This window comes from Pipistrellus kuhlii, unplaced genomic scaffold, assembly GCF_014108245.1.
Source record: "Pipistrellus kuhlii isolate mPipKuh1 unplaced genomic scaffold, mPipKuh1.p scaffold_m20_p_7, whole genome shotgun sequence".
NCBI lineage: Eukaryota > Metazoa > Chordata > Mammalia > Chiroptera > Vespertilionidae > Pipistrellus > Pipistrellus kuhlii.
In genome coordinates, this window is record NW_023425573.1 from 63,323,095 (window position 1) to 63,336,102 (window position 13,008).

The following is a 13,008-nucleotide window of genomic DNA, read 5'->3' on the forward strand; positions in this document are numbered from 1 at the left end:
AGAAAGAAATATGTCTTTGCATGTCTGGCTGCTTGAAAAGAAATGACAGAATACAAGAGAAACGGAGAGAGACCCAGTGCAATATAATCTCCTTTGATAAGTGCTTCATTTCTGTTGCAGAAAATAGCCATTGACTTCTTCTCTAGTTCTATCTACTTAATTACCATGTGAATATTCTGTAATTACATATCGAATGCTGTCCTTTAGATTACATGATTGTGTTTGTTGCTACTATGTATGCAACTTTTAGTGTAATTATCCTGTAGAGGTTATAATGATTTTTATATGGTGGATATAAAGTGTTATTATATAATTTAATGGTAATTTCTACTTTCTTTGCATAGATTATTTTCATTTCACTGTTGCTCCTTCTTTTTATATGTAGGACATCTCAATTGTTATGCTAATAGGGGAGAGAAAAATGCTCAAAATTTATGAGATGGAATGTCCCACAAGAAGGAAGATTTTGTTGGTAGTAAAATACACTGGTTCTTGGCATAGTGGACATTATTCAGATCAATTTTGGTTCCTTGTTTTTTCCTTTTCTTGGCCTTTCAATTGGATCATCTGCTCTCTGAGTGCTGATGTCCTGTCTTGTATTATTATTATTATTTTTTTTACTGTTCCAAAACTCCCTGTATCCAATTAAATAATCAGTTATGGATCCACTGCTTCCATGTTATTCTCATGGTTAAGTTACTCATGTTCAAAATGAGAATCAACAATGTTGTCCCACCAGCTTTCCTTTCCATGAATTTTCTTTCCATAGGCTGTTCTTGCTGCCACTTATTGGCCAGTCTGGCTAGACTCTTTTCAATCTCCCATTACTCTCTTCTGTCTTCAGTCCCTTCCTTATTCTTTCCCCTCCAATAAAAAGTCTTCTATCACCTGTGCAATCTTCTAACCTGTCTTCCTTTAGTCTACCACTTCTATTTACTTCCCTTTTTCTTTTCCCAATTATATCTCCTTTTTTTTCTAAAACCACAGATTAGTTTTGCCCCTTGAACTGTATATAAATAAAAAGTAGCATATTATTATTTTTGTGTCCAGTTTTTTCTTCCAGCATTATTCTTTTTTTTTTAAATGTATTTTATTGATTTTACACAGAGAGGAATTGAGAGGGATAGAGAGTTAGAAACGTCGATGAGAGAGAAACATTGACCAGCTGCCTCCTGCACACCCCCCACTGGGGATGTGCCCGCAACCAATGTACATGCCCTTGACCGGAATCGAACCCGGGACCCTTCAGTCCCCAGGCCGACGCTTTTCCACTGAGCCAAACCGGCTTCGGCACCAGCATTATTCTTGTGTGACTCATTCATGTTTCATGTTTTATCTATCATCCATCTATCAATCTATCTATATATCTATATTTTATTCTATTGTATGAGTGAGCCACAATTTACCCATCTTTCTTGTGACTGTGCACATTATGTACAAGTTTATGTGCACATATGTATACTTTTGGCTATATATTAAGAGTAGAAATGCTAGGTCATAAGATGTTGGCCTATTCAACATTAGTAAATACTTTAAACTGTTTTTAACATTGGTTGAACTAATTTATGTTCCCACTAGCAATATATGAGAGTTTCTGTTATTTGTGGTCAATTTGGTGGGTGTGCAATGGTATTTTTTGAAGTTTTAATTTTTATTTCCTAGATTAGTTATGAATTGGGTATATTTTCACATCTTTTAAAGATTACTCTAACATAGGTTTAACTCATGCAGCAAAATTACTTATAATTGGTGAATTGTAGATAAGTCTTTGTCGTAGCCCGTTAGCATTGTAGCCAGGAGCAAACTATTCCCTGCTACAGTGTGGTGTAGGACAATCATCAATCCTCAGAATGTTTCTCAGGTTTTCTCAGCAATGTGGTTATAAAAACAAAGAGGTTCAAGATGTTAGATTTAAAATTACATTTAATGAGGGCTCACAAAGTTAGTATTTCAGTCAAGTTCTGAATAATCTATTTCAGTCAAGTTCAAATCATGTATAACTATCAGAGAATGTAGTTCCTCTGTTACTGTAATATCACCTCCATATCATCATTTCTTACACTCTCCTGTCCCCAAATTCTTGTTCCCCAATATCTGCCCCAAGGAAACCACCTGGGCCCCATCTCAGATTTATGCATTAGAATCTAGGGGTGGGCCATGGTGGGAGATAGGGGAAGGCACTGAAATTTGTGCTCTCAAATAAGTCCTCTGCATGATTCTGAAGAAATACCATTTTGCAAACTTCTGAAAAAGCATATTATATGAAGATTTGGAAAGATACATTAGGCAACATCTGTGTTCCAATAGACAGCTGACCCAAGTCCAAATAATTAAATGTAAAGCAACTGGGAGAGTTTTAAAAGAGTTTCTTCTACTGGTAAAAAGGGTTTATCAAGAAATCTCACCAATGGTTGTTCTTTATAGAATTTTTCATGAATGGGAGACAGTACTAGATGATCATATAGGTTGCTGCTAATACATTCTTCTTAAATGCAAATAGAATGCATGATGTGTACAAATAAACAGGTTTAACTTTTACATCCCCAAGTCTTTCACTTTTGAATATATAAATCTTCTTGAGTATATCTAAAACTCATGTTAAGTATAGACTCTTTATAAGTGTTGAATATCAATGTGGGTACTTGGCATAATGCAGTAGAAAGCATGAGATTGCATGAAATAAATTTCCATAAATATGAAGCAAGTCTGTCAATAAATTTAATTTGTGTCTGATTTAATAAAGGACTAAATAAATATACAAAGATGAGAATAATAAATTATGTTTTAATTTGTCTCATCCACTATAATTCTCTTAGAGCAGGTTAAAGTTTGTAAATTGTGATTTTTATCTCAGCTAATCTCATTTAACATTGTTTCACATTTAGATAGCTAAAAAGAAATTGCTGTTTCCAAATCCAAACTCTGGTTATCAGTTTAATCATTTACTTTGCTTAATATTGTTTGTATTGTGAAAGTCAACATTTTGAATGTTGTCAATTATAAAATGTTCATAACATACTTATAGACATGCCTGCTTTTCAGAAGATGGAGGCTGAATGTCTAATTACAGAATTAGTGTGGCTATCACACTAAATGATCTTTGTGCTTATTGCTCACGTTCAGGAGAAAAAAAAGAGGTATAGAAATAAATATTTGAAGATGTCTTCCTTTATAGTTGAGAAATTTGTCTGTAATGCTCACTAAGGAACTTCCTTCAAAGCAAAGAGCTCAGAATCCAGGGAGGCTTTCCCTCTGCCTGATGGGCAGGTTATGTTATCACCTCGGAGAGGACAATAGATTAGACTTAACGTTATCCTTTCCCTTCTGTGATGGATCAGCCAGTTTCCCAGGCCATTTTTCCCTCAGAGTTTCATCAGAGGAGCAATCTGCTCACCGGCCTGGGTATTAGAAAATATGTGGACCTGTTCTGGCATGTGTTGAGGGGGCTTCTTTCCATCACACCAAGGCCTGGTGTGGAGGTAGGAGTCTCCAAGTCACCATACACCACCCTGTTCTCTGCATGAAAAGTGGTACATCTAAGAAAGCTTGAGCAATTCTGCTTTTTTCAGAAGAACACTAATATTGCTCCCCAGAACAAAAGCTAAGGAACCTATTGACTTAAACTTTAAATTCAGAAACCAAAGAGTTTGTCTACTAGCATTATATTCATAGAACCCATTTCCCCTTAGCCAGCTGAAATGATACCCAACTTAGGCAAAAAGAGAAATCAAATCAATAGCATTATTAGAAATGTTTAGTTACATGTAATTATAAGCTGTTTTGTATATTAATCTACATATTGATCAACCAACTTTAAATATCACATGAAATGGACACATTTATTATGACTGAAGAAAAATGTCTTATAATATAACTTTATTCTTTTGTTGTGCATTCTTTGTAGATGTGTGTCACCACTACTGTGTGAATTCTGAATCCTGTACTATTGGGAATGACGGAAGTGTGGACTGTGTCTGTCCAACACGCTATGAAGGACCAAAATGTGAGGTTGACAAATGTATAAGATGCCATGGGGGTCACTGCGTTATAAATAAAGACAGTGATGATGTATCTTGCAAGTAAGTGGACTTCTGCTTAATTTAGTAAAGTGTTTGAACCCAAAGGGTTTAGCAGTCCAGCAAAATACTGTAAAAAAAAAACAATGTAATTTCTTTTTATTCTAAAATAACATGACAATTGCATCTTTTTTTTTTTTTCCTGGAGATAAAGTTCAGTTCATTTAAATTAAATACAAGTTATTCAATACCATACATGAATATTAATTATGCAATGATATGGTCAGATCATTCCCTATATAAAATATGTATAATAGTAAGCAAGAAATAGTGAAATGCAACATACCTTCAGAAAGCTATATGCAACATTTCTGAATTAGGATAGCTCAGGCTTTTAATTGTTTTATTATTATTCTCTGTTGTCACAAAACGATCCTTTCTGGGGAGAAGCAAAGGACCTATCTAATGGAAACACATGTTTTTGTGTGTGTTTTTTGTTTTGTTTTGTTTTTGTTTTACTTTGATCATAAAAATAAGGAAAAGGAATAATGTTTCCTAGGGAGCAACTAAAACAAAAATGTCCAAGTTACACTTTGGTTACATTATCTTTTGCCCTTTGGCCTCAAGGTCAAGTGAATGGAAAACACATGATTGCAGCTAAAGGGTAATGTCATTCAGTCTTTATCATGAATTGAGTTTATGCCACTGAGGTTAGAGGTCACTCCTCACTCCAAACTTCTTTCAACAACCTTTTAAAAGAAGAACTTATAAAACATGACTCTACCACTTGCCTTGCTTAGGAGCCTAATAAATTTTGATATGAGACAGAAAAGCAGGCCGTGAATGTTCCTGCAGCAGCCTCCGCCGCCACAGCTATGCAAGGGCTCCAGTCCTGAGTTACGGGGCTCTGCCAGACAAGGCCCGATAAAACGTTACTACCTACAGCGTCAACATTTTTCTCTTTTATTTACTCTCATTTTAGAATTTACTCTAAATATGATTTGTGTTATCATCATGAATGTCATTTACCGAAACCCTCTAATTGGTTCATTTGGAAGTACCTTATTTTTTTTTAAAGTAAAGTAATTGAAAAATATGACTAATTACAAATATGTGCCTTTGGTAAGTACATAAAAGCAAAATGCATTTTCATATAAACTGCCAAAATCGTGGTTACTTATTAAGCTTGTCAGTTCTTTGTGATGAGACTTTAGCCTGACAGAGCTCTATTTAGTCAGTGGGCATATGTGTTTCTTCCTGTCCAGGCCTCCATCTCAGCGATGCGCTGTAGAGTCCTCTTTACTACCCATTTCATCCTCGCAGGGAGTCATGGCCATCACCTAAGGCAGGCCGTGAGCCAGGTTCCCACTTAGTTTACTTAGAAAGTCTCAGACAGAGACACACATTCTGTTTCTGTTACGTGGGGAAGTTCCATGAAAGGAAGGGAGGGCAGGACTCATAGGGCATCAGTGCCGTCTGCTCTACAGGGAAACTTGGCTCTGCTGACCTGAAAACATGAGCCTTATAACCCCAGTAGGCTATTGAGGTTCAACCTGATAGCTCTTAACTCTTAAAAGATTTTTTTGGAAAAGTAAATATATATATATATATATATATATATATATATATATATATATATATATATATATATATATTTATTCCCCCCCCCAAAAAAAATAATATCATATATATAATAGTTGGTAACAATGAGTAGATAGTGGAAGTTTAAAAGTAGGAGTATAATACTTGATTTATTAGATAGACCATAAAACATACCTGCCAAACAGGACTCAGGGTATGTTGAAACTATTATATTAGACAAGTTTGTCTTCATTTCTATGCTATGCTTCATCTTAGCAGTAAAAGAAGTTTGCAGTGATATTGGAATTGTTTCAGACATAAAGAACTGAAACCAAAATAGTATCAAAACCGAGTTAACATAATCTTTTAAGTAGGAAAATTCAAGCTGCCATGTATACTCATGATTCCTAATACGGTAGGTGTGTTTCTTATGTGCAGCCTATGAGCTGTCAATCAGAATAGATACTCTGTCAAGTATAGTGAGCATAGAGATAACATGGAGCTAATTGAATTATTTTTTTCTCCTCTGGAAATCTAAGTAAATGTTGATGAAGAATTTATCAAAATATTTTGTAGTCTACACAATGCCTTTGATGTTGATTACTATGGAATGATTTTCATGTACAGGACAACTATTACTTAACTATTGGAAAGTGATATATCACAAACTGTGTGTGCCTATATGTGACATATGTCTCTAATAAATAAAATTATGATAAAAACTTAAATTAAAAATGTGAACTAGCCTTAGCTAGTTTGACTCAGTGGATAGAGCATCGACCTATGGACAGAAGGGTCTCAGGTTCGATTCTGGTCAAGGGCACGTACCTCGGTTTCAGGCTTCTTCCCGGCCCAGGCCCACCTCAGGATATATTCAGGAGGGGATCAATCTATGTGTTTCTCTCTTATCAGTATTTCTGTCTTTCCTTCTCTCTTACTCTTTCTTTAAAATGAGAAAATATGCTCAGGTGAGAATTAAAAAAAGATGAACTGTATTCTGATTCATTATAATGATTTGTATAATTTGTGTTTTGCATTTGAAATATCTACAAATTTCCATCTTCAATTGAGAATTCAAAAAAAAAGCTTTTAAGAAAAAGAAGCAACATCTTTTTATTACTTGTGGAAGCAGAAGTTTAAGAGCAATGAATAGATACGTATTTTTTGTTTTAAAAGCTGGTATTTGGTGTATAGTTATCTTTTTATGGAAAATCACTTCATGCATAATGAGCTATTGTTCTCTTTGATGTGGTACTTTTGACAGAATAAGAAACTAACTTTCTGCTCTTTGATTTTTAAGGAGGGTAGGCATGGAGGACAAGGATAGCCTCCTCAACACACTCACCACATCAGACACCAATACCACTGAATATGTTTGAATTTATATTTGCATGCCTTCATAGGTTATAAAGTTTGATAGTCTCTGTTAAATCTCAGAAACTTTAAATCACTGCCTCTTGCCCCATGTTTGGTTCCACTTTCTTTCTTCCTTTTATTTTATTTTTTAAATATATATTTTATTGATTTTTTACAGAGAGGAAAGGAGAGAGAGAATCAGAAACATTGATGAGAGAGAGACATTGACCAGCTGCCTCCTGCACACCTCCCCACTGGGGATGCACCCGCAACCACAGTACATGCCTTTGACCGGAATCGAACCCAGAACCCTTGAGTCCGCAGGCCGGCACTCTATCCACTGAGCCAAACCGGTTTTGGCATGGTTCCACTTTCTTATATCTCCAGTTCACTCATTGCTTCTCAGAGATCAGATGGTTAACCTCAGAGGGAAGGTAGGGGAGGATGGGGGTAAAGGGGAGAGATCAACCAAAGGACTTGTATGCGTGCATATAGCCCAACCAATGGACACAGACACCAGGGGGGTGAAGGCATGAGTGGTTGGGGAGGGGGTTAATGGAGGGATGAGGACACATATGTAATACCTTAATCAATAAAGAAATTAAAGATTGGGAAAAATAAAAATAATGAATAAATAAAAATAAATGTAATTTTAAAAACCATGTCTTTAACAATATCTTTAAATTAAGTACCCAGAAAACGTTATAAGCAGTTTAGCCCATTTCTAGTTGACCTACCAACCACATGTAGTCCAATAAATATGCACAAAATAAATGAACTACAGGATTGCCAACCAATATTTCAGACATCTCACCTATCATTGGCAATTGCCCTTTGATGGATGTACTTTAATATTTATCCATTAGCGAAAGGATCAAAATGGTCAATCAATGATATTGTAGCCTGATTTCTTTGTCAAGGTTATGTCCAGATTTATTGTGATATCAGTGATTGCTTCCTAGCACCTAGTACTAACATGATTTCACAATAAAAATATTGGCAGGATGTGTTATAATTCTTATTTGGTCCCAGGATTGTAGAATTCTACTACCATATTTCTTATAGAAAAGGTTCCTTGGAAATTTGGAATGCAAATGCAGGGGTTTTTTTTGTTTTGTTTTTTCTGTTTCCCCAACAATTTTTTATGTCTAACCTAGTAGTATTTATCTATTTATTTAAAAATATAATATGGCAAATAAGATATTTGTTTTTTCTTCTTATTATCATGCTTATTTTCCCCCTGTAGCAATAGCCATAGTTTATTCTTATCTCAGATATGTAAAAATATGCCATATGTTAGAATAATTTCCATAAGTATTCCATGTAAGGCTACTTCATTACTTTGTTGCTATATTGCATATTGTTCCTTTTACAGAACTATTTATTTTTGTAATGGACTGTTCCATATTTTGTTTTGTTTTTGTTGTTAGAATAAAAAGGTTTACATTAATTACAATACATATTCAAAGAAATACAGTGGGATACATGTGACTACAGCATAATTCTATGCTTTCTTACAAGATATGAAAACAAACTAATTAATAATTTTTGGACTAGATTTCCAGATTAGAAGGAGTAGATGAGGCATTTGCCTCCATATGGTTTATAATTCACACTGATCTCACCAAATTCTAGTTAACTGATAAGGGAATAAGACATTGATGATAATATCTTCTCACAAAGTGATAGCAATTGGAGTATATATTTTTCACACATATATCTAGTTAAATTAAATTTTCCTATTAAGCAAATGGGTTAAAATTTTGAAAATTACCAAAATAATAATTTCTATAATTATTCTGTTAAAAAATAATTGTCTTTAACAAGTGTGTCTTTCTGAAAGCTTACTTTTGGCCAGCCCCTGCATGACTTCTCTGCAATGAATATTACCATGTGTGGAGAATTAGTGTCAGCTTTAACAATGCTGATGCCAGTGATGATGAGATTTCTTTTTCTTTGTTGCAGCTGTACTAATGGAAAGATTGCCTCTAGCTGTCAGTTATGTGACGGCTATTGTTACAATGGTGGCACGTGTCAGCTGGACCCTGAGACAAATGTCCCTGTGTGTCTGTGAGTATTTTACAACTTTGTGGGCTTTTAGTAGTAAGACTTTGGTTGTACATGGAATCCCTGCTCTATTGTTCTCCTTTCTTGGGGGGAAATACATTTTAAATAAATTATTTCATGGACACCTTTAATCAGGTATTTTCCCTCATTGGCTCGTGTGCTGCAGAATTTCCTCCTTCATCAATGGGCTAGTGACTTCATAAGGAGAACTCATTTAAATTTTAGCATCATACCCATTTCAGACATTCATAGACTTTTGAACTTGGAAGTGTCGGGGGAAAATGTTATAGTTTTATTGACCTTATTCAGATATGTGAAACCCAGACACGATCCTGTTAATTAATACTTCAGTACTTAAGGTCATCTTTTCAAAAGAATTTCAGGTATAGCTTCATGTGCATTTGCTTTTGATATTTGCATTCATTTTAAAAGTGTTGTATTTTGCAAAACTATTAAGCCTTGCTCCTTTGTTATACATTAACTCGAATCTGGGTTTCTAAATGTTTGGAAAGTATTGGAGAAAATCTGGAATTTAATATTTCCTCCTCTCAAATAACTAATGGTCCAGAATGGACAACTTGAAATAAAACTATTCAACTCACCTGTCCTCTACTTTGAGTTTTCCTTTATCCCTGCTTGACCAGAAGGGCAATGCCCACATAAGACCCATGCCTGCGCTCTGTGCCCACCTCGTCAGAGTAGCATGTGATGAGTTTGTCTGAGAGACAAGTGAGCATACCTGAGAACAGTTTGAATCACATTTTCTGTATGAAGTAAATTTGAAACATATTAACAAAAAATACCAAGTCAGATGCTTTATTTGGCTGTATTTTACTGGAATTCTGCAGATGCTCTGTGGGGTTTAAAAGTCAGCGCTGTGACCAGAAAGAGAACCTTTGTGATCACTACTGTCAGAATGAGGGGATTTGCACTTTAACTGCGTTTAATGAGCCGAGATGCAAGTAGGTTTAACCTTCCACTTACTGCTCCACTTCTTGTGACATCATTTCAGGCCACAGTCCATCGGCTTAAGTCATGAATATCCACGTGCATTTCAGTGTACACTTAATCCCCGGGCTCATCTGTGTCGTACACACTTAACCTGTGCTTTGCTCACCAACAATTGTGTGCACCATAGTCAGAAAGCCTAGAAATGTGATGGAGGAAATGAACAATTTCATGAAAGCTGTCTAATGAAAATGTACTAGTTAGACGAGTGCTTTTAACTAGAGAAGGATAGAAGCAGGTATTTTTAGACTCTATGTCTCTATACTATATTTGGAGTGGTAGTTTTTATTTAGTAACTGACTTTTCACTTCAGATGCTTATGAAAAAATACATTATTTAGTATCCCAAAATTTTATTGGAAATGATCTTACCTTAATCAGGAAGACTTCTTTGCAGGAAAAATGAACCCGCTAAAAATTCTAGAAATTTTATTTCTAAATAGTTGAAATGAGACTTTCTCATTTCAGTTTGTCATAGCAAACTCATTTCCACCAAGAAATTTTAAGGACCACTTTTGAGGAAACGATCAATGTTCATTGCAGCACAAGTTATCCTTTAATTGTTTATTTGAGCTTTAGAGGTGGGATTGTATCTGACACACTCCTGAAGACTCTCCTGAAGACCCAATGTTGTGAGTAGAAACCCTGATAGGCGCCCAAAATTAGCCCCGTGGTGGTGTCTCCAAGTACTAATAATAGTTTTAAATCACAATGGTATTTAACTTCAGATGTCTCCTTACCAAGCAAAACTCTGCATTTTATTCAAAAAGATCTATTTGTATTCAAGAAAATGTGATTCTTTATACAATAGTTGGGGAAATATTGGAAGTTATTAAAATAATCACGGAGAAAAATTTGATATTATTTTTTTCTGAAAGATATTTGAATATGTTAAACCAACATTTTTATATAAAACACATCCATAAATACCCCTTTAAATGTCAGTCTATAAAATGTACATAAACTATTTCAAAAAATTGATTCATTTCTCAGTTCATACTCAAGTTTAGCAGCTTATGCAGCTGAAGACAACCTTTCTTCAGTTCTACCTTTGCCCTGTCTCTATCCTAAATGCCTCCAGTTTTTTCAGCAAATATTTATAAGACCCTGAAAGTGTGCTCAATCCTAGATAAGTGAAGATGAATGAAATTAATTCCTAGGCATCAAGTAACTCACTAATTAGAGGGATTAGGAATGTATAAGCAACTAATCCTATATAGTAAAGAGCTAATATGCAAATGGTCATCCTGCCCTTTTGCCCCTGCACCAGGGTTAGAGGACCTGAGGCCATGCCACCCACTTTGGCACCAGGGCCAGGGGGCCTGAGGTCATGCCCCCCACCCTAGTGCCAGGGACGGGGCACTGGAGGCCATGCTGAAGGACCTGAGACCATGTCCCTCTGCCCTCCCCTGCCCCAGTGCTGGAGCCAGGAGACCTGAGGCAGAGCCATGGTAGGTGTGACTGTGCCCCTGGGGCCAGGGGACCTAAGGCTGGGGGGGGGACATGAGGACATGCCCCCTGCACAGCAGGGATTGATGGTAGACCTGAGGCTGCACAACCTACCCTGAAGGGCTTGACAAGGGTGGGGCCAGCCAGGTCTGGGTCTCAAGTAATTTTGAGGCGTGCATGGGCGGGCGGGGACTTGACTCTGAGTCCCAAGGCATGCCCCAGGCTCTGACAGGATGGAGATTTTCATATACATTTTACTAATTTTCTTTCATCTTTGACACTTTTATTATAGAGAAAGGGCAAATAGCAATACTAAAATATTTCCTCTAATCAGTTCCCTTTTAATGTGCACAAATTTCATGCACTGAGCCACTAGTTAATCTATACTAATGTAATTGTGAACACAGGAATAAAAAAGACAGTGGAACCTTAACAGGGCAAGTGACTCACTCAAAATGGGAACATGGAAAATTTTATAGGAAAGGCAACCTTTTGTTCATGCAATTGATGTAGTTCAGTGAGGTCAGGAAGAACATTCTGGGGGGAAAGAATAACATAAGCAAAGACACATGTAGGAGGCTTAATGGCTAGGAAGGGTTTAATATAGCTAGAATTAAGAATGACTATAGTGTTGGCAGAGAGAGGAATGTGAGGGAATAAAACTAGAAAGATAAACTGGAATCCAATTTATGCCAAAAGTAAAGGATTCCATAAGATCCTGAAAAGAATAATTAGCCAAAGAGATCTGAGGCAGAGGCTCGAACTAAAGGAGTTTGATTTTGAAGGAGACCTTTGTTGGCATGAGGAGGAAAGTTCTCAAAATCAGGGAGGACCACATATCAAAAGGTATAGCAATACTTCAGGTGAAAAGTGGTGAGAGCCTGAACCTTGGCAGTGCAACTAAAGGAAAGGACAATTGGTTCCTGAATATTTCAGTTAGTAAATCTAGGGTGACCCTTGGCTGAGCATTAGGTACTTTCATTGCTTCATTTTTAAGACACAAACAATGCCTGCTCTGCGGCCCAGCCTTCTTTTATCTTGTTCTTCTCTTGCTATTCCTAGGCAAAGCACACACAACATTTCAGGTTCACCTTGCCTTCTCCCCACAAGCAGGTCTCAGGACCATGGCCTGTTTAGAGGAGGCCCATGTCACCAGAATATATCGCCCATGGGCATAGTGGCCCAAAATCCTGTTCTCTTCCACATCATACTCTTACCAAGTGGCATCAGGGACAACTGGCCTTCAAAGGTCACAATCCGCCTATCTAATAAACAGTCAGTAAAATATGTTCATTGGAGGGGCTTGGATCAAGTACCTCTGACTTTCTGTGTCTCTGTCTACATCTGTATTTGCATTTGGCTTTATGAAAATTTTGCTGTGCCTTGGTTTCCTGTGCCCTAAAATTTATTCTGATTGCAGAAGTAAAGCTTACTGAATTCCTCAAATCAACTTACACCTTAAGAGAAGCATAAGAGAGATAATTACATTCTATTATCATGCATTCATTAGTTCATTCACCAAATATGTACTG

The 13,008-nt window shown here is 36.3% G+C and overlaps 1 protein-coding gene across 1 annotated transcript in view; it reads left to right on the forward strand.

Moving 5' to 3' along the window:
• The window catches only part of LRP1B (LDL receptor related protein 1B), a 1,573,107-nt gene that overhangs the window by 1,525,475 nt on the left and 34,624 nt on the right, over positions 1-13,008 (forward strand). Inside the window, exons 85-86 of the mRNA XM_036421500.2 lie at positions 3,905-4,079; positions 8,919-9,023. Coding sequence (XP_036277393.2) covers positions 3,905-4,079; positions 8,919-9,023 — 280 coding nt within the window. The remainder of the gene's footprint in view (positions 1-3,904; positions 4,080-8,918; positions 9,024-13,008) is intronic.